This window comes from Carassius auratus, chromosome 40, assembly GCF_003368295.1.
Source record: "Carassius auratus strain Wakin chromosome 40, ASM336829v1, whole genome shotgun sequence".
Classification (NCBI taxonomy): Eukaryota; Metazoa; Chordata; class Actinopteri; order Cypriniformes; family Cyprinidae; genus Carassius; species Carassius auratus.
Genome location: NC_039282.1, coordinates 13213164 through 13234368, shown reverse-complemented (window position 1 = coordinate 13234368; position 21205 = coordinate 13213164). Strand labels below are relative to the sequence as shown.

The window sequence follows — 21205 nt, the reverse complement described above, 5'->3', positions numbered from 1 at the left end:
AAATAAGTTGGGCAATGAGAGTTGCTTTCTGAGGCGAAGAGGTCGACCTCTGCCTTCCCGAAAATCTTCCAGATTTTGAGAACCGTCTGGGGATGGAGCATCCACTTGTCCGAGGGGACATTGCTCTGTGAAAGCATGTCTCCTCCCAGATTCGTCTTGCCAGGTATGTGTGTCGCCTTGAGTGATCGCAACCTGGTTGATTTATGTAGGACACCACTGTCATGCTGTCCGACTGGACTAGGATGTGGCGCCCTTCCAGGATCGCCTTAAAGGATTTAAGGGCTCGTTCCACTGCCAGCATCTCGAGGCAGTTGATATGGAGATGGCTTTCCTCATGCGACCACGAGCTGAAGGCTGGTCTGCCCTCGCACAGAGCACCCCAACCCAGGTTGGACGCATATGTTGAGAGCATAATCCTTCTGGAAACCGCCTGTAGGGGTAATCCACGACTGAACCAAACAGGGTTCATCCAAGGCTCCAGGGCTGCTAGACAGGCCTGGTTGACCCTTATGCGAAAGCGGCCGTGCCGCCCTCATATTGACTGAGTCGAAAACTGCTCCGCAGCTACGCAGCGCTGTCATTGGTTTAAAAAAGTTTACATATTAAACCAATGGCAGTGCAGTTGCACTGCGTTATTGAAAAAAGGCTTCAGTATCGAGGAAAAAGGAGCTTTTCCCCATACGCAGTATTAGTGAAGTATCGAAAGGGAACAAACAATGTCACATACTTTTTCTGCCATCTAGTGGCAAATTCATTAGGTAAAAGTAAAGTGTATGTTTTTTAATAGTGTGTAAAACCCAGAGATTAAATGCTGGACAATGTACTGCAAATAACATAACTTCATATGTGACCTCTCAAACACAAAACCATTCTGGAGTTTATTTGTAGCAATAGCCAAAATAATTAGGATATTAAAAACCATGTTCAATGAAGATATTTCTTTTATTTCCTACCTTAAACATATTTTAAAAAATCAGTTTGTATTAATATTATGCAATGCTAAGGATTTATTTGGACCGCTTTAAATGCAATTTTCTTTACCCTCAGATTCCAGATATTTAAATAGTATATATATCGGCCATTTATTGTCCTATCCTAACAAACCATACAAAAAGCTTATTTATTCAGCTTTCAAATGACGTATAATTCTCAATTTTGAAAAAAAAAATATGTTTAAGACTCCAAATGTTTATTCTGACACACGTGTATTTATTTATTTATTTTGGCTAGGCATGAATCTAATTATTTATGGCTTAATATTTGTTAATAATTTATTTATTGTATTAAATGTAGCCTATATGAAGCAAAGTGCATGTTGTTTCCTTGTTTCATGACTGAACATTATTGTAATTATATGCAGCAAAATAAAAACAAGTTTCCGTTTTCATATCTCTTTTATTTTGCACATAGCTATGAACCATATTTTTAGACATTTAGATATCATATACATTTACATTTACTGTAAAAATATATAAATATTTCTATTTTGTGTAAAGGACTCAAATATATAAGACCTCACAGATATTTGTATGACACTCAGTTTTCTATGTACAAAAATAGACTTCTTCAGACATGCATAATTTAAAAATGTATTAGCTTTTAAAATAGCAAACCATTTAATCAAAAATTTATTTCTATTCCTGTTTGCTCATGTGAATTTCAAAAAATATAAACAGTAGGCTAATATAAATAAAATATTATGAGGGTACAGTCAAGTCTTCCCTGATTTAGTGTCTATTTTTTTCCTTTGAATTTTTTTTCTTAAAACCTTCATTACCTCATCTGTTCTTAAACAATAAATGAGGGGGTTGATCATGGGGGGTAAAAGGCTATACATCATTATAATGACTAATCGCAAATCAGTACTGAATTTTATATTAATATTGCTTGACAAATAATTAAAACATCTGGGTAGGAAAAAAAGGGCAATTATGATGAGCTGAGGACTGCAGGTGGAGAAAGTCTTCATCCTTCCTTGAGCACTCGATATACGCAGAACTGCCACAATGATAGCACAGTAAGAGAAAACAATTACAGCAAGAGAGCCCAGCAGTACTATCATAGCATGAATGAATGCTGGATAACTATATTCTTCTCTGTCAGTGCATGCCAATGTTGTGATGGCAATATGATCACAGTAACAGTGCACAATGTAATTGCTCGCACAGTAAGGAAGAGGATAAGCTCGAATGATCATCATCAAGGGGCCTATCAAACCCAGCAACCAAGAGCCCAAGATCAGAATGAATACATTTCTGTTTGTCATGAGACTATGATACCGAAGTGGGAAACAGATTGCTGCATAGCGATCGATAGCCATTACTGCCAACAATCGTGCAGTGACTGAGCCAAAATAATGCACAAAAAACATCTGAAGAAAGCAGCCCATGAATGATATGCTTCCATCTTGGAACCAGTACCTGCTGATTATCTTTGGTAATGTTGTAGTGCTGAATAGTACATCACACACAACTAGATTTACAATGCAATAGTATACAGGTTTCTGAAGGCTCCTACTCATTATAAACAATCCCAAAAATATAGCATTTCCCACCAATGTAAACACATAAACAAAAAACAGAAGCGCTGAGACAAGGCCATAGTAATGAGGCTGAAGTCCAGGAAAGCCGACTATCACAAAATCCTTTATAAAGCTGACGTTTCCCACTGACATTATGAGTTAAAGTCCTCAGAACAGTTTTAAAGTTCTGAATATACACAATACACAATTCACAATTAACATCACACAGCTTCAATAAATAAATAAAAATCAGGCAAGTTTGATGTAATCAGCCAAGATGTTTTGTTAAAGAATTATGGAATGAGCCTGCTATCCGCTGGTTGAAAACATTGAGAAGGCACACATTGCATACCTCTTTCATGAGGTATAATGGAGTGTATTATGCTTCTATCACACATATATGTGGGGTTAACTGACAAATTGTTATAAATATATAGAAGGGAATGACGTAATGTACTAAGATCATGGTTGTTTTTCCCCCCCGTGCCCTCATGGGATAGTAAATTGTCCATCTCATGTACATTACAGAATCTTTGCACTGGCAGAAGTAGTAGGTCAGCCGGGTACTTTTCGTCTACTGTTTTTCAAATATTTTTTTATTTAAACAGTCTATTCTATAAACTCTTTTTGACATTCAGTATGGAAATATAACATTTTGGATGCAGCCGTGCATTTGTTTCTGCTGTAAAGCAATCTGCCAGTTTCATGGAATTTCTAAATTTACACACTCCCAGAACAAGTGTGGGAAAAAGGAGCCATTGGTCTTATTAATGTCACACCCCTGAACTGCCTGCGTGTATGTTTTCCTCCTCATATGCTCTCAGTAACCCAGTTTCTGTCTCTTGTTGATTGTGTGATTTGGTTCAGGTGATTTGGTTAACAAATGCAATTACCTACATTACCCCATGCATTTAAGTCCCAGTCGCTGTCTGTCTTGACCAGGTCTTGAAATTACGTACGTCGATCTCCTAGACACTATTGGACTCGGCTTGAGGGAGTCAATCATCCAGTGTCTAAAGAGCATCTACCCCCGATCCAGAACACAGCCATACCCGGAGCCCAGCCCACCATCAACCTGCAGTGCGAAGCATAATCCTGAGCCCACCGATGAAGGAGAGTCAAACCCCGCCGCGACCGATGAGACATCGCCAGAGAGAGCAACATAGCTGAGGATCAGCCAGGTGCGAGAGCTGGCTACAGTGCTCGCCACGGTGGAAAGCGCTATGGACAGCAAGAGCACGGGGGAAGCTCTGCCCACTGCACCATGGATGAGGGTGAGCTGAGCTCAGTGGACTGTTTTCTTTTTGGATATATTTGCAGACCTGCTCCCTCTTCTCCTATCTTCGTCTTAACTCTGCCCTGTACCATCTGTCTGCCCTGAACTGTCTGCCTGTCCTGAAATGACCCCAGAGGTCATCCCCCTTTCCTCCATGCTCCCTGTGTTGGGAATGACCTTGTGGTGTGTGGGCAGCACACACTATTCCTGAGCCCCCTGAGCATCCAGAACAGCCTCCCAGCTTCCCTCTCCCACCACCTCTGCACCAGTCCTCACTATTGCAACCGCTGTCTCCTGGCAGCCCCTCTGCTTACCCTCAGCCCACCCTCTGTGCAGTGGGATCACTCCCGGACTCTGCCTCGGGCCTCTGACCCAGCAGCTCCATCATGGCTCCTAGCTCCCTCCTCTCTACCGTGGCCTGTCAGTCCACCAGGATCGGGACTCCACTCCTCTGGCTGTGCTTCATTCCTCTGTCCCTCTGGCTCTGTCAGGCTCCTCCTTCTCTCTGGTTCTACCTTGGTCCTCTGTCGCTTCGGCTCCACCATAGCCCTTCAGAACCTCAGCATCAACTTGGCTCTTCAGGCTCGACCTCGGGTTCCACCACCACCTGAGGGATGTGAACTGTCACACCCCTGGACTGTCTGTGTGTATGTTTTCCTCCCCATGTGCTCTCAATGACCCAGTTTCTGTCTCTTGATTGTGTGATTTGGTTCAGATGTGTCTTTACAATTACATTTGTTACCCCTTGCATTTAAGTCCCAGTCTGTGCTGTCTGTCTTGGTCGGGTCTTAATGTTATGTATGTGTGCCATTCCTAGTGTGGATTATCACTTGATCTGATTTACATTAAAGCATGTCACTTTGATGCACATCTTTACATCCATTGTCAGTGTACCATCAGAATCATTCTTGAAAGTGATCTTTCAAGGTAAAAAACATACATTTATACAGGTATATTAGTACCTAAATGGTAAGCATTAGTACCTTTTGAAAGGGTACTGCCCAGTGACAATTTTTGTACCATTTTTCAAACATTTATTATACTTAGAATTATTAGTAGTAGTTGAAGTAGTTTTGATCATTTGTTATGAAATGAAAGTGTAAAGGATCTTTTAAATATTGCTTTTAATTTATTCTGATGGGAACTTTTTAGAATTTTTGTATAAAATTGTAAAACTGTAGTCTTAATCTGATGGTACACACATATTGTCTTGTAGGTACACACGTATTGAATATTAACCTGCTGGGAACTTTTACTTTCAGGAGGTCAAAGTTCATCTCGAGTGTCCTTCAAATAATATGAAAGCATTAAAAGGCAATCAGATTATGGTTTTAAAATGATCTCCAGCTCATGTTTTGAAATACAAACCGAAATTGTATCATAAAAAAACCTAATGATGGGTAACATTTCCCCATAGTCTTCATTTGCGACTTGTTTTTCTCTCTATTCCTAATGAGTGCATGCCTTTGTGAATGTGCCATCATTAGCAAACATACGTCAGCAAACAACAGTCTCTTAGGTGGCATAGTTTGTTCACAAAGCCTCTGCTGACATAATCAGGTATACATTACAATGTATGCACACAGATAAATAATTTTCGTCTTCTGTTCTTATTGAAAATAGTTCACCTATAAACACTCAAAACTGCAAAATCCTTTTGATTTAAAAATAAAATTTTGAATTTTGTGATTTAAAAAATATGGCAACTTTACAAATGGCTCTTCTACAGATTTTAATATTAGTTCGTTTTTTTGTAAATTATCATGATTTTTTCAATAAAATATATATTAAACCTTTGTAGCTAAATGGTGAGAAAGAACTGTGTGTAATGTGTAATGTTTTATTTTAAAATTAATCAACAAACAAATTAGTGTAAGATTTAAAAAAAAAGGGTATTTATATCATATTTAAGTGAATTCTCAGCTGAGAATTAAGGTTTTTGTAAAATTAACATTTCATTATCTCACATAATATCTAAGGATATTTTGCACTCCAGAGAGATTATTATAATGGCCATATGGGACAAATAGCTATAATAGCAATAACACACACTCACACACACACAGTGACAGACATAAGCATCCAGCCTTGATCCAACTACATAGAGATTTTTACATGTTAGGTTAAAGCAAGCTTTTCATATAATTTGCTTAAACTTTAATCAAAACTTCCCACAAAATATGAATTATGAATATGAATTTACTTTAAAAATCATTTTTTTTTACATTTATTTATTTATTTTTACAATTTTGCAATCGTAATTTCGAAAAAGAAGGACAAAGCATATATTGCATCACTGTATTCATGCTCTCATGAGATGTGTCAGCAGATATACATTGGAGTAGACTGTCATAGGCCTACTGCATAAGGAGAAGCAGGATAGCGGGATTTAAAATAGTGCAGGCTTGTTCTCCCATGCACATTTTTTATTTCTATGATTCACATATTTCTCAGAGAAAAATTTAATTTGCATGTATGTATTAATGTAGGCTATACTATTAAAATAATAAAATGTTTTAAAAATGACAAAAAAGGAAGAGACACAGGAGAATTTAAATACAGTTCCCTTTATTAAATTAGCAGCAAAAAATGTAATTTCATATTCAATGTAAAGACATTTTTGCTGTTGTTGTTGTTTGTGTTTTTTCCCCACACTGACCCCGTTGTGATCTATTTAAAGTCCCCGCCCTCTCAGTCACGCCCTATGTGCCAATCACGACCAAGGCTTTAAGTCCGAGTGTACAGCAGAAGTGCGCCAATCGCATGTCATAACCGCAGAATAGCCTTCTGTGCGCAAATTCTTTATGTCTGTTTCTTATATATTATGACAGGGCGCATAATAATAATCGGGAAAAATCCTTCCTTCTGCACTCCGAAGCTGCCTCTATTCTGAACGTAGCTGGAGCACAAACGTTTCAAGAGACATCTCCGACTGCGATTGATTTTTTAATTTTTGTATTTAATTTTTATATTGACTGAGGACTTTACGTGCTGTCTTTGTCTGCGTGGGGTCTTATATAGGCTAATGAAAGCTCAGCATAATCATATTTTACGTACGTTTGCATATCTGACGACAGAAGCCTATTATTTTAGCCTAGTTGTGTTTAAAAACGATCCCTGAATTTGGAGCGTCAAAGCAGGAGGCAAAGAGGAGCAGGGCAAGGTTGCATCAGCAATTTTTTTTTTTTTTTTCTTGAAAACCGTAATATATATTTATACATTTAAACGTATACATTTTTTCCTAGCAATTTGTTTCATACATAAATAGGCTATGTAAAAAAAAAATAATGTTCTAGGCTATATCTTCACTTAATTAATGGCAACGAATGAATGAAGTAATTTAACACATTGGTGGGAAAAGTTTATTTAAATTTATTTTATTTAATATTTTTAAAAACAATCAATCAATCAATCAATCACCTTTATTTATATAGTGCTTTAAACAAAATACATTGCGCCAAAGCACTGAACAACATTCATTTGGAAAACAGTGTCTCAATAATGCAAAATGATAGTTAAAGGCAGTTCATCATTGAATTCATTGATGTCATCTCTGTTCAGTTGAAATAGTGTCTGTTTTAATTTGCAATCAAGTCAACGATATCGCTGTAGATGAAGTGACCCCAACTAAGCAAGCCAGAGGCGACAGCGGCAAGGAACCGAAACTCCATCGGTGACAGAATGGAGAAAAAAACCTTGGGAGAAACCAGGCTCAGTTGGGGGGCCAGTTCTCCTCTGACCAGACGAAACCAGTAGTTCAATTCCAGGCTGCAGCAAAGTCAGATTGTGCAGAAGAATCATCTGTTTCCTGTGGTCTTGTCCTGGTGCTCCTCTGAGACAAGGTCTTTACAGGGGATCTGTATCTGGGGCTCTAGTTGTCCTGGTCTCCGCTGTCTTTCAGGGCAGTAGAGGTCCTTTCTAGGTCCTTTCTAAAAACAAATGAGCATGCATATAGCCTAGGTGTAGCCTTACTGATTAAATCAGTGTCAGGCTGACTATAGGCTGTAATCCTCATGTTAAAATAGGTCTATAAGCGACATTACATTTCAAAAGATTTAAGTCCATCATGTAGGGTACAACATCAACTCATTGATGTCATACTATTGAATTTTTGTTTTATTTCAACAGTTATTGTAAAGCCTCCGTAATTGTCAGTTTGAACAGAGGGTTTAGTTTTAACTTTTAGTACTTTTTAGTTTTAACTTAGTGCCTATGATACAGCTAAACTAAATGGCTTCAGTGCAAACATAGCAGAGTAGTTACTGAACAGTAGGCTACAGGGGAACATCTTGTATTTGTTTTTTTTTTTTTTTTTTTTTTTTTTTTATATATACACAATCTTAGCCTATTATTTCTAATTTCAGCAAGATAATACACCAAAGAGAAAGCTGCCATGTATATCTTAAATGACAGTTTTCCCCAAAATATCTCTGTTGTGCATCCTCAATACTTTTTCATCATGGACTTTCTGGTATACCATACAGCAACTATTACTATATGTTCCTGTTTTTCATTTATATTGTTGCTGTGATTGGGAACTCTATAGTCCTTCTCATTATAGCTATTGACCAGAGTCTGCACAGTCCAAAGTACATCGGTGTGTTTAATTTGGCCTTGGCTGATATTGGTGAAACTAATGCACTGATTCCTAACATGATGAAGACTTTTCTTTTTGAGTCACAGTACATCTCCTACAATGCTTGCTTGGCAAACATGTTTTTTGTTTACTTCTTTAATACAATACAGTGTGTCAGCCTTGTTGTCTTGGCATTTGATCGCTTTGTTGCAATTTGCTTGCCACTAAGATATCACGCCATTGTAAATAATGCTGTCATGTGTTCTATTTTCTCAATAATGTGGATACTTAGCACTTTTCTGGTGGGCTTGACAGTATCTTTGGTCACCCGACTTTCATTCTGCAAGTCCAATGAGATACAGAGTTATTTTTGTGACCATGGACCAGTGTATAGAATGGCATGTAATGACAACAGCGTGAATTCATTTATGGCAAAGCTCAACACAGCAGTCTACTTTGCTGCTCCGCTGATAATATTCCTGTCTTACCTTTGCATTTTTTTCGCTTTAAGTAAGATTACAACATGGGAGGGGCGTGTTAAGGCCCTGAAGACTTGTGTTTCTCACCTGTTGTTAGTTGGAGTGTGTTTCCTTCCTATAATCTGCACATATATCGCTGCAATCATGCTTTCTCTGTCTCCCAATGTGAGAATCATCAGCACATCTCTGGCATATGCTGTTCCACCAATGCTAAATCCAATTATATATGTCTTAAACACAGCTGAAGTTAAGAACTTCATCCAAACAGTGATTAAAAAAAAGTCTGCATCCATTAACCAGGGTATTTCAAATTGATTGCAAAAGGTTTGTTCATTCCTCATCGCGAAGAAGTTGTTCATGTATGTATTCATTGCACATTTAATGTACACATCTTGTTGTAAATAAACAAGATACAGTTTAGGGCATATATACTGTCTTTGTCATTTTTTTTTTTTTTTTACTGCCATCATATATGCTGAGTATGATTTACATTGATATTGTTGTTTCTCATGGGTATGTGAGCTATTACTGTCCGTTCTGTATTTTTCTGGCATGCTGAAACAAATAACCTACCATTTAAATATTTTGTGTATTTAAAGAGCTATATAACATAAAGCTGCTACTCTTAGTTTTTCATAGTCTTCCATTAGAAATAATCAGGCCTCTTATTTTTAATCATAAAGTGATTGTCATTCATCCATTTGTTTAGCATCTTGTTGGCTTATTTGCATTTCAGTATTAATTGTAACACAAATTTGGATTTGAAATGTCTGTTATTTTTGTCTGTTTGTGAACCTGCAATCATAATCCCATTTATTTAAGTTTATTTGTGAAATCCCATTTATTTAAGTTTATTTGTGAAATTTGTTCAGATCTAAAACAATAAAATAATTCATAATTAATTGTTCACTATTGTTCATTATTCACTTTTTGTTTTCTCCTTTGTATTAAACATGTCTGCTTCCAATTTATAAATGTGTTTTGTTCAAATGCATTGAATATATGTGAATGCATTAAATTGTTTTAAAATGTATTTTAATTAAATGAAAATTGTCATATACTGTTAAAATAAATAAATACAATAATAAATGGCAGTACTTTTCTGCTAGGACATTTCCATTAACCATAAAACAGAATGCAATGAAGTGCAAAACTCAAAATAGAGGTAAAACACATGAAATAAATGCAGAAAATGATTTAATGTTAATCCAGTACATTGTGCAGTGTTTTTTTTTACATAGGCTAAATATACAATAATTCTGCAAAACCATGCAAAGCCTTTAGATTAGGTTTTTAGAAAAAGGTTTTTATTCCTATAAAGCATGACATAAAATAATGAAATAAAAGTCAGAAATGTTTATTTATTTATATATTATTATTATTATCATTATGGAACAGCATATTGAAAGAAAAATAAATAAATTGCATATGCCGTTTGTTGAAAATCACATTTAATGCATCAGGCACTAAGGCTCATACAGTATGATATAGGAGAATATGGAGCTCTTACTTGAGAAAAAAAAAAACACTTTTGCAGATGCTGAAATTTATATGACCAGAAAGTAAGTATAAATTCTGATAGCTTGTAAGGTTAATCAGTGAGATCTTTATGAAAGTAGAATGCTGCTTAGATTCAAGACAAGTATATATCAGTTAGCACTAGTCTTTATCTTCTGCAAGTGAACATTGGTTGATTGTGCCATCCCAAAGAAGCAAAAAGTCACTTTAACAGACTTTTAAATGAAATGTTTCCTCCTGGTGGAATGAACTGCCCAACTCAATCCAAGCAGAATCTTCAAGAATTGGCTAAAAACACAACTCTTCCATCTATATTTGACCCTCTAACTTAAATAAAAAATAAAAAAATAAAAAACCTACAGCTTTCTAATCTTTTTGTACTCTTATCTGTTTTATTTTCATTTATTATGCAGATTAACAAAAGCAAAAAATACCTCTTACACTAGCTTGCTCTATTCTTTTTCTATTCTTTCTGTTTTCTTTTTATTTATTATATTATTTAAAGCCCTTGCTATGTGTACTGCATTTAAGCTAACTGAGACTTGTTAAATCACTTGTATATCATTGCTCTTTTGTTGATTTTGGTTGCTTCCACTGTCCTCATTTGTAAGTCGCTTTGGATAAAAGTGTCTGCTAAATGACTAAATATAATGTAAATAAAGAAAACAAGTTGCTTCACTCTAATGTTAATCTTAGTAAAGAAGTCACTGCAAAGATCAACAAAGATTTGATTGTGTTGATAATTTAAGTTTAACAAAATTCAATTTAACAAAGATGTTAATCCATGATTGCATGATGAAATAGTCCCACTGGAACAAAAGGTCAAATTAATTTGGACCTGAGGTCTGGAGATTCTCTTAATAAATTCTCCATGGAGATTATTTAGAGGTCCCCAGCAGATGAAAACCCTAAGCTAAATTCAAGCTAATTATTTTAAACTAAAACATACAAGCTTGAGAGTATGATTATAACACACAATGAACTCCATATTAAATCTACTTCATTTACAGTATAATGGACTGTTCCATATCTTGACATTGTTTATTTTGATCTGATATCTGATCTTATGGCTGTCTGAGAGAAGTTTTATTCTTCCTCTTCTTCTTATTATTATTATTACTACTTATAGGTGTTCTTTGACCACTTTAAGTAAAGTAGCATCAGAAATACGGCAAGATATGAGTTTTATAATGCATTTTAACTATGAGAAATATAATCCATTGTAAAAAGTGGATGCAACATGTTCATTGTGTTATAAATAATCATACTCTTAAGAGCAATAACCACAAATAAGTAAATATTATAATATATTCAAACTGTTCTTATGAATATTCATGAGATGATACAACATATTATGTTTATAATGCACTATGCATTCATTATAATGTCTTAAGAATACCTTTATAATGTATTATAAATACAGGCTTCATAGAAAGTGTTACCAATATTTCTTATCATTATTTTTTTTTTTTAAACAGTGGTGCTGCTTAATATGTTTATGAAAACCATATTACATTTCTCCAGATTTTTGATGTATAGAAAATCTAAAATAGAAATCCTTGTTAACATTATAAATGTCTTTACTGTCTTTTTTGATCAGTTTAATGCATCCTTGCTGAAAATAAAAATCTTACTGACCCCAAATTTTTGAATTGTAGAACATATTCACAGTACTTGAATAAATCAATAAAGGATCATTAGTTTAAAAAAAAATAGAGCATGAATAAAGTCAGCAAATGATAATCTCACAACAGTACCCACATCATTTATTCAAACCACAGTGCATGCTTGGAGCTTTGCACGCCCTTGACAATTCAAAACATTCTCTAATACGAAAATGATTTATTAAACAAATCTTTTTATGCTATTTAGGACAAAATTTGGGAGAATGTTGTTGATTTAACAGGGAGGGTTTTTTATCATTGTTGCCATCGTTAGGATGTTTCTGTAATACAACCTATATCACTCTTTAGACCATTTTTTGTTGTGTAGAGCTTTCTAAGAGGACATAAAAAAGAGAGGAGGAGACACATTATTAAAATTCTTGGAGTGTCTAATAACTCAAATAATATAACATTGTAATAAAGCTGTATATTGAAGTTATGAAAGACTCACTCATCAGTTGATTTATAAGGATAGTTCTTATTTTACACTGAGAAACATTTTAATCAAAGGGCATTTATGCTTCTCATAATCTTCAAAGTGCAAATGGTCAACTGCAGTGCATTTTTTCTTTTTCTGCCATCTAGTGGGTAAATGAGAGAATGAATCTTCATGATTTCAAACTGAAATGCCCAAATGACTTTCACAGGCAAATACCATTGACTGTTTTTTATATGATATATGTTCATATGAATAATTCTGACATCTAGTGTCCTTAGGTGTGAAACAACTCTAAAAACATGTTATCTTGATTCCCCCATGAATGCTAACATAATAACTATCAAATAAGATCTATTTTTAAAATGCATTATACACTATAAGTATATTATGATGACTGTATGAGAAGTCATTTTATTATGTTTGTGTTTTATTATATGTTTTATTCATTTTAAAGTCATTCAGGACCTCAAATTTACAGATTTTTTGCTGACACTTGAACCTACTACATTATGAAACAGTATTTTGTTTAACTAATTATAATTTTGCTAACTGTTTGTGTATGACAAAAACACCTAAATATATGATATTTACAAATTCTAACAGCATTAGAAATGAGGGGATACAAATCCTGGAGTAGAGACAAATACAATAAAATCAACCAAATAATATTTCTCTCATTTATTTTCTTTTTTGCACTGAAAGATGAGGAACTCGCCGTGAATACAATGCGATAATAATACATAATGCACTGGGTCAAGTTTACAAATTACAAGTACTTTAAAAGGAATAGAACTGTTATCGTTGTTAACCATAAGCCTAATTTTTAATGATCTGTTGTGCCACTTTTGGCTTTCCCAGAAGCTTGACTATCTTGTCTCTGAGTTCATCAGTCTTTAAGCTGTAAATGATGGGGTTCAGCATTGGGGGAAGTGTAACAGAAACAGTCAGAACTGCTGTAAAAAGATCAACATTCTGAACCAGTCGCAAGTTCCCTAGTACATATGCTAGAATGACAGGCATATAATAGAGCAGGACGAGCAGCAGGTGAGTGAGACAGGTGTGGAAGGCCTTCCAACGCTGTGATATGGATGCAATCCGTGTCACAGCAACCACTACAATCACATAGGTGAAGATAATAAAAGTCAAAGGGCCTAGTAAAGCAGTCAGAGTCTTAGCTGTAGCCAGTTGTCGGTTGTAAGAAGTGTCTGTACAAGCCAACTTATAGACCGGGCCATGTTCACAACAGCAGCTCTGTACCTGTCTAGAGCCACAGTAAGGGAGCCTGGCTGCAAAAATGACTGGGAAAATCTCCAGCAGAACAACCAGAGACCAAATCCCTGCTATTATGAGCAGCATCCTCAGGTTGGTGTTTATTGTAGAGTAACGCAGAGGCCAGCAAATCGCAATCAGACGGTCATAAGCCAAAAGAGCAAGAGAGAAGGATTCCATGTCACCAAAAAAATGCATGAAGAACATTTGGGAAAAACATGCTCCAAACGAAACATAATTCTGATTGAATGCAAAAACAGGCACCATTTGAGGAATTATAACACTATTAATTGAAATGTCAATAATAGCTAGATTACATACAGCAAGATACTTGGGGCTCTGTAAGCTGGAGTTCATTAGGACGACAGCCAGAAGAACAAGGTTACCCAGCAAGGTGATGATGTAGATGATCGCCAAGGCCAAAATGAGGTAGTTTTTGTTTTCCAAATTGCGGAAGGCAGTTAAATAAAAACCTCCATTGAAAGAATAAGTTCCATTGCTGAAAGCAACTGAAAAATTCATTTGAACTCTGGCAAATCTAAAAAAAAAAATATATACGATTAATACTTTTTCAGCTTTTAAAAATTCGGTTTGAGAAGAAAAGATTTTCTAAAATTAACATTAGAAAAAACTGAATAGGAAATGTGTGGATTGGCACTGAAGCAGCAGATTTTATTGTTTCTTTTCAGCCTCATATTATCTTCAATCATAAAACTAAACTAAATTAGACACAAGCACTGCAACAGAAAAACTAAATAAAACAAACAGTGGAAGTTCATTAACAACTGGCAATTAAACAATTACAAAAAATACCCACCAACTGCTCTGTAAATCTTGCTTTGGATTGAAATCCTGCAGTGTTACAGGAAAAATGGATTTATATAGGACTCTTAAACTAATGACCAGGGTCTAATGGGTTTAATTATCCACTGTTTACAAACAGAGAAATAATTACCTTGACTGAGGTCTTGTCATTTAGCAAAAATGTTTTTCTCATGAGTGTTTAATTACTGCAATTATCCATAAAGCTGTTCGTGTATGTAGGTATGAACAGAGGTTTTTGCACTTTTGGTCCACAGACACAAACAAGGTAAAAAAAAAAAAAAAAGGTCTCATTATTATGATCGCTCATTAATCTGTATACTGTTGTAGAGCTCTATAAAAGCAAATCTAAATCATATATATCTATAGTGTATCTATAGAAAAGTAAAAAATAATGAGGGCATGGAAAAAAGTGACCTATAATATGTGACTTGATATGTGCTGAAATATGTACATTTTGTGTTATCTACTAATAATAACATCTCCACTAACAATGTCAGCAAACGGCAAAGCAATAAACCTATAACATAAACTTTATGTATTCATGCTGTGAAGTCACAATCCCATAAAATGGAAATATTGCAGAATTTCCACGAGGATGTGAGGAATACAGTGGGTATAGAAAAGAATCAGCCCCCTTTAAAATATGTATTTACTCAGTGCAACTTATAACATCCAAATGAAAGATATAACTAAATAAAAAAATAAAAAAATTGTAAAAAAGTAAAAGTAAAAAAGTTAAAAATATTACTTGTAAACTTAATTAGGTGTAGATAATCACATTATAAATGGCACAAAGCCATTTGACTTTCAGCTGTGGTCTTCTTCTTCTTCTTCTTCTTTTCTTTTTTTAGCTCAGCATGAAAGAGATTTTCTGGAGTTCTTAGCAATGCAGCTGAAGCAAAAGTCTATTATAATTGGCAAGGCACTGTCAAAAAATCTCCAAGATAAAATTATGGGTATACACAAGTCAGAAGATATATAAAAAAAATAAAATGAAAAAAAAGGCTTTATTAATGTCTATTATTGAGAAGTGGAAGGTATTTGGTACAACACAGACCCTTCATGGTCAGGACGTCACTGCATACTGGATGAAAGAGCCAGGAGGAAACTGACCAACAGGCCTAAAGCAACTATGAAGCAGCTGCAGGAATTTATGACAAAGAGTGGTCTGTGGGCTCAACAAAATGATTGGTGGGTTTTTGTTAAATGTGAGCCAAATTCATCACAATTAAAAGAACCAAAAAGTTAAACTGCTTCAGTCTGTTTGCATTTAATTTAATACTTTAAAAGTTTCACAATTTGAGTTGAATTACTGAAATAAATGAACTTTTCTACGACTTTCTAATTTATTGAGATACACCTCTATAGCAAATAAACAGTGATAATGTGAGACATGTTAAAGGTGTCTGAATAAATTTTGGTTTGACTGTATATTTAGTTTTTCCAGTAAAGACTATGCAGTGCTATTTTAAATTTTCTTATTCAGGTTCTGTACCTGGACACCTACAAACCTGAAAAAAAAACATAAAGATTGTGCTGCTGTATGTTTTTAAACCTTTGCATGGTTCAGCATCTGAGTCCATTTCCGATTTAATTTTTCTGTATCAATCTAGCTGGTCTTTGTTAGAAGATGATCAGTTAAACCTTATGGTTCCTCGAACTCACTTTAAATGCAAAGGTGAGCGGGCTTTCTCTGTTGCATCTCCCAGGCTTTGGAATGTGTTGTTGGAAGTGCTTTATATATCAAATTTAGTTGAGTTGAGAAATCTAACTGCAGTGAAAGAGTGTTTCTTGTGTTTCTCTGCCATCTAGTGGGAAAGCGTTGCATACACATAATTCTTTAGTAAAATATGTACTGTAATAAACTGCTTTATATTTTGGTGAGTCTTATTATTTTCAAGTGTATCGTTTATTGCGGTTTCTGTAATATTGTTGACAACTGGTGTTCTTTGCTGCTAATTTTATTTGGAAACCCCTCCAAAAATGCAGACAATAAAAGTAATGAAAAAAAGTAAATGTATTATAGCATAAAAATCATATTTGATTACTGTATAGAAGTACTTTCAATGTGCTTGTCGTTGCTGTGTTTATCTCATTATAGTCAGTGTCTTAACTGTTTTCTAAGGACAGTGGGTTTTACAATGAATAGCTGAATCAAAAAAAACAAACAAATAAAAACCTCTTAATTACAAACGCAGACAGGTTTGAAACACATGAATATGCAAAAGAAGCTTTATGCTTGAAAAACACTGCCAACTCATCTGGTGGACTGTATGTATTCTGTGTAACGTATGGCTACAATGGTATCAATCAGGACAAACTAAACTTTTATTATCTGATATTTTTGCAAGTAACATGCCATGAATACAAAGCATAAATCGTACACAATGCAGTCACTCGGTCTTATATAAGTCCATAGGTTTTAAAATATAATATTATTTTATAAGTGCATTTTGCTAAACATGGATTATAATGTGAAATATTAAAGAAGATTTATCTCCTACTATGGGGGAATAGACAAAGATCTTGTTAACCATAGGCCTCATTTTTAATGATCTGTTGTGCCATTTCTGGCTTTCCCAGAAGCTTGACTATCTTGTCTCTGAGTTCATCAGTCTTTAAGCTGTAGATGATGGGGTTCAGCATTGGGGGAAGTGTAACTGAAACAGTCAGAACTGCAGCGTAAAGGTCAAAATTAAATTAAAATTAAATAAAATGTAATTGAATTAAATGCAGACTCCCTATACATACACAGGCATATAATAGAGGAGGACCAGCAGCAGGTGAGTGAGACAGGTATGGAAGGCCTTCCAATGCTGTGATATGGATGCAATCCGTGATATAATAATAAATAATAAAGGTCAAAGGGCCTAGCAAAGCAGTCAGTCTTAGCAGTAGCCAGTTGTCGGTCGTAAGAAGTGTCTGTACAAGCCAACTTATAGACCGGGCCATGTTCACAACAGCAGCTCTGTACCTCTCTGGAGCCACAGTAAGGGAGCCTGGCTGCAAAAATGACAGGAAACATCTCCAGCAGAACAACCAGAGACCAAATCCCTGCTATTATGAGCAGCATCCTCAGGCTGGTGTTTATTGTAGAGTAACGCAGAGGCCAGCAAATCGCAATCAGACGGTCATAAGCCAAAAGAGCAAGAGAGAAGGATTCCATGTCACCAAAAAAATGCATGAAGAACATTTGGGAAAAACATGCTCCAAACGAAACATAACTTAAATACAAAAACAGGCACCATCTGAGGAATAATAACACTATTCATTGAAATGTCAAAAATGGCTAGATTACATACAGCAAGATAATTGGTGCTCTGTATGCTAGACTTCATTAGGACGACAGCCAGAAGAACAAGGTTACCCAGCAAGGTGATGAAGTAGATGATCGCCAAGGCCAAAATGAGGTAGTTTTTGTTTTCCAAATTGCGGTCGGTTTCCAAAGGCAGTTAAATAAAACACCTTATTAAAAGAATTTGTTCCATTGCTGAAAGCAACTGAAAAAATAATTTGAACCCCAATAAAAAGTAGGATTATTGAACAAGTAAGAGGTTTCCAGTCATAAAAGATTCAGTTTCACGTTAAATAATAGGAAAAGACACTTTGAAAAGCCAATGACATTCCTGGGCAGATTTAGGAACTGAACTAACACTGAAATCTTATAATATTTTTCCATCTCATTGGTATAAAATCAGTCTTACATTGTAATAGAAAAAAAGTGAAAAAAATATTAGAAGTCTTCATTGCAAATAGAAGTTAAGTGTACAAACAAATAAAATACCTACTGATTTCTCTTGAAATCTTGCTTTGGATTGAAACCGGGCCATGTGAAAGAAAAACAGATTTTTAAAGGACTTCCGAACTAATGACCAGGTTCTGATGGGTCTAATTAACCACTGTTGTGCAAACAAAAATATAATTATCTTGACTGAAGTCTTTTTATTTAACAAAAAAAGTTTTTCATTAGTATTTAATTAGTTTAATTATGTCCAAATAAAGCTTTTGTTGGTCCATACACCTTCGACTCACAGAGGCATACAAATTCAAAACAAAAATGTTTGCTCTGAGCAGAATTAGCAGTGTATGCAAAAGGCTATTGGCACCTGTAACATTCTTTTAATTTTCAGATATTTTAAGGAAATAATAATAAATGTTCTACATACTATATCTGCTTGAGTCCTTTGCAGATAATTTGACATTTTAAGGTTTGACATTTACATTGATTGATCATGCATATCCCTAGGAGACTCATTATCTTGTTTTGACAAACCTGTGATTCCCTGTAGAGACACCAGAAACAAACATGACTAATTTAAACTAAGTACATTAATTAAACTAATGACTACTTATGGTTGCTACAGTATACAAAAGGTTGGCATGCAAGACTAACAACTAATGGGTCTCCAGGTAATAAGATGAGCTCATGATGACAGTATTTTTACAGCCAATAATAGAAGAGTCTGTTGTGACATAACATATTGTTTGATGGAATATATTCTGACATGTTAGAGAAGCTTACCAACCTCTTGGAACAATGCATGCAAATGTCCCTAACAACAGTTTGAGCTGTGTGTATATACTGTATTGTGGACTAAAAGCCAAAATAACAATAATTAAATGTATATCTAATACTCATTCAATACATTTAACCATAATTTGACAATAATTTCAGTGCAATAATATATTTCTACACAGTACATTAGGCCTATATTGTAAAGCGGGTCAATATTACTGCTAATACTATAAAATGCTTTGGTACACTTACACCCACAATTCTGTTTATGATAAAAACAGATGAAATGAAACTCAAATTCAAAATCCTCATGTAATAAATGTGCTTCATGCATATCCCTTAATTACATGTATAGGACTTGTATTATTTCACTGCTTTAAATGAATCCAAAATATTCACCCTGAATGATTACAGTATGATTAAAACAAAACCATTAATGACAAGTTTTACAATCACAAGAACCAACCATGTTTTAAAGTAAAAAATTAATGTAGTTTTAATATGCTTTACAGATTGCCCTTAACGTGCTACACTCTCAGAGGAAAAAAAGTACAAATCTGCCATTCGGGTGCATGGTACCCTTTCAAAATATGTACACTTCTATGTTGTATTTTATATCTGTTTATATGTATTAGTACTTTAAAGTACTAATATGTACATTTAAGGTAGTAATATGTGTCATTAAGGGTTAAATAAGGTACAAAAATTTACCTTTTAATTTATACCTTAACTAGGGTATTCCATTAGTGAGAGATTGATTCTTTTTTCTGAGTGTGGACCATTTTGCTCTGTCAGTCATAACATAAAGTGTCGGTTTGTATTTCCTCTGATAGTTACAAATATATTTTACATACTGTATCAATATGAATCTACAAGTCACTGCTTTAGAAATTAGTGTTCTTGTGGTGTTCTTGTGTTCTGAGCTGCTTGGTCCTGCTATAGTTTAGATTCCTTTATTCCCTGATCACCTGCATCTTGTGCTGTTTCTACATTTAGGATAAGATAAGGCCCTATTTTAAATTGCTCACTAAATGGTTTAAAGAGTAAGACATTCTTTGAAGAGCTAAAATATTTTCTACAGAAAAATACAAATAAAATAAGGGTCCAGGGAACATAAAACGTGGAATGGTGGCTGAGTAAACAGCACTGTTGCATCATACCAAGAATGTCCCTTGTTTAAGTCAGGAGGCTATTCTGTGTGGAGTTTGCATGCCTATGGCCTGATATGTTGGTATAGGCATCCCTGTGACCCTACATAGGACAAGTGGTTTAGAGAATAGGTGGAGTGGTGAGTGGGGGGTGTGATATGATAAAATCTTAAGGCATCAATTAATCAATCAGTCAGTCAGATAGTCTTGTAGTTCTACATACATTTAAATAGGTTAACTAATTCTATATCCATAAATATATTGTGATAATAATTTCCTTAATTTGTTCACGTCTTACATAAAGATGCAATTTAGAAGTGAGTTAGCCTGTGAGTATTTAATTGTGGAGAACACTATCCATAATATCATACATGCTTTTACATTATGTTTAAATCCAGGGATAAAAAACATGGTTTTTATGAATAAATATTTTTGGTATACATGTGACCAAGCTTGTATTCATTATTCATCTTTGAAAAAAAAAAAAAGGCGCAATATTCTTTTATATCTTGCCACTGGAAACAATGCAAAAATTGGTTTAGGTTTCCATCTTGTGGTTATGATCTACAATAGCATACAGGCCTTCTTTAAATTTAAAGAAAATTAACTCCAGCAGAAAATTATATATCATAATATGTGACAGTCTGCTAAATTAGTATTCTGTGGTTCTAAAGTTAAGAAATCATATTAACCAAATACATTTTATGGTTTTCCCAAAATTAAAGTGTTAATTTCAGTGCAGGAGAAAAAGATAATCAATAATCAAATTACTAATCAATAATTCGTCTAACAAGAACAGGTCTTTAATTTTACCAAATCAGGTTTTTATTAGATGAATCACATAGGTCAGAAAAATACAAATAAAAAACTGTTCACAATTCACAGACACTGAGAACAGTCAGTAGTCAACAGGAGAATAAAAAATATAAACTAGGCCTATAATACACTGTAAGAAAAAGAACTAGCAGCTCATT

At 34.7% G+C, this 21205-nt stretch overlaps 1 protein-coding gene and 3 pseudogenes across 1 annotated transcript; 1 reads left to right on the top strand and 3 right to left on the bottom strand.

The window, feature by feature from the left end:
• Window positions 1–1711: 1711 nt before the first annotated feature.
• On the bottom strand, window positions 1712–2674 carry LOC113058926 (olfactory receptor 2L5-like). Its single transcript, XM_026227179.1, has one exon. It carries the CDS (start codon window positions 2672–2674, stop codon window positions 1712–1714), a length of 963 nt encoding a protein of 320 aa, XP_026082964.1.
• Window positions 2675–8187: 5513 nt separating this feature from the next.
• Window positions 8188–9175, top strand: LOC113059011 (olfactory receptor 52E8-like; annotated as a pseudogene).
• A 4114-nt stretch (window positions 9176–13289) lies between these two features.
• Window positions 13290–13922, bottom strand: LOC113058925 (olfactory receptor 1J1-like; annotated as a pseudogene).
• A 3174-nt stretch (window positions 13923–17096) lies between these two features.
• LOC113058923 (olfactory receptor 1L4-like) lies at window positions 17097–17733 on the bottom strand (annotated as a pseudogene).
• Between the last annotated feature and the right edge of the window lie 3472 nt (window positions 17734–21205).

Coding starts and splice junctions, on each gene's coding strand:
- LOC113058926 (XM_026227179.1), bottom strand. CDS start 2,674: ATGTCAGTGGGAAACGTCAGCTTTATAAAGGATTTTGTGATAGTCGGC.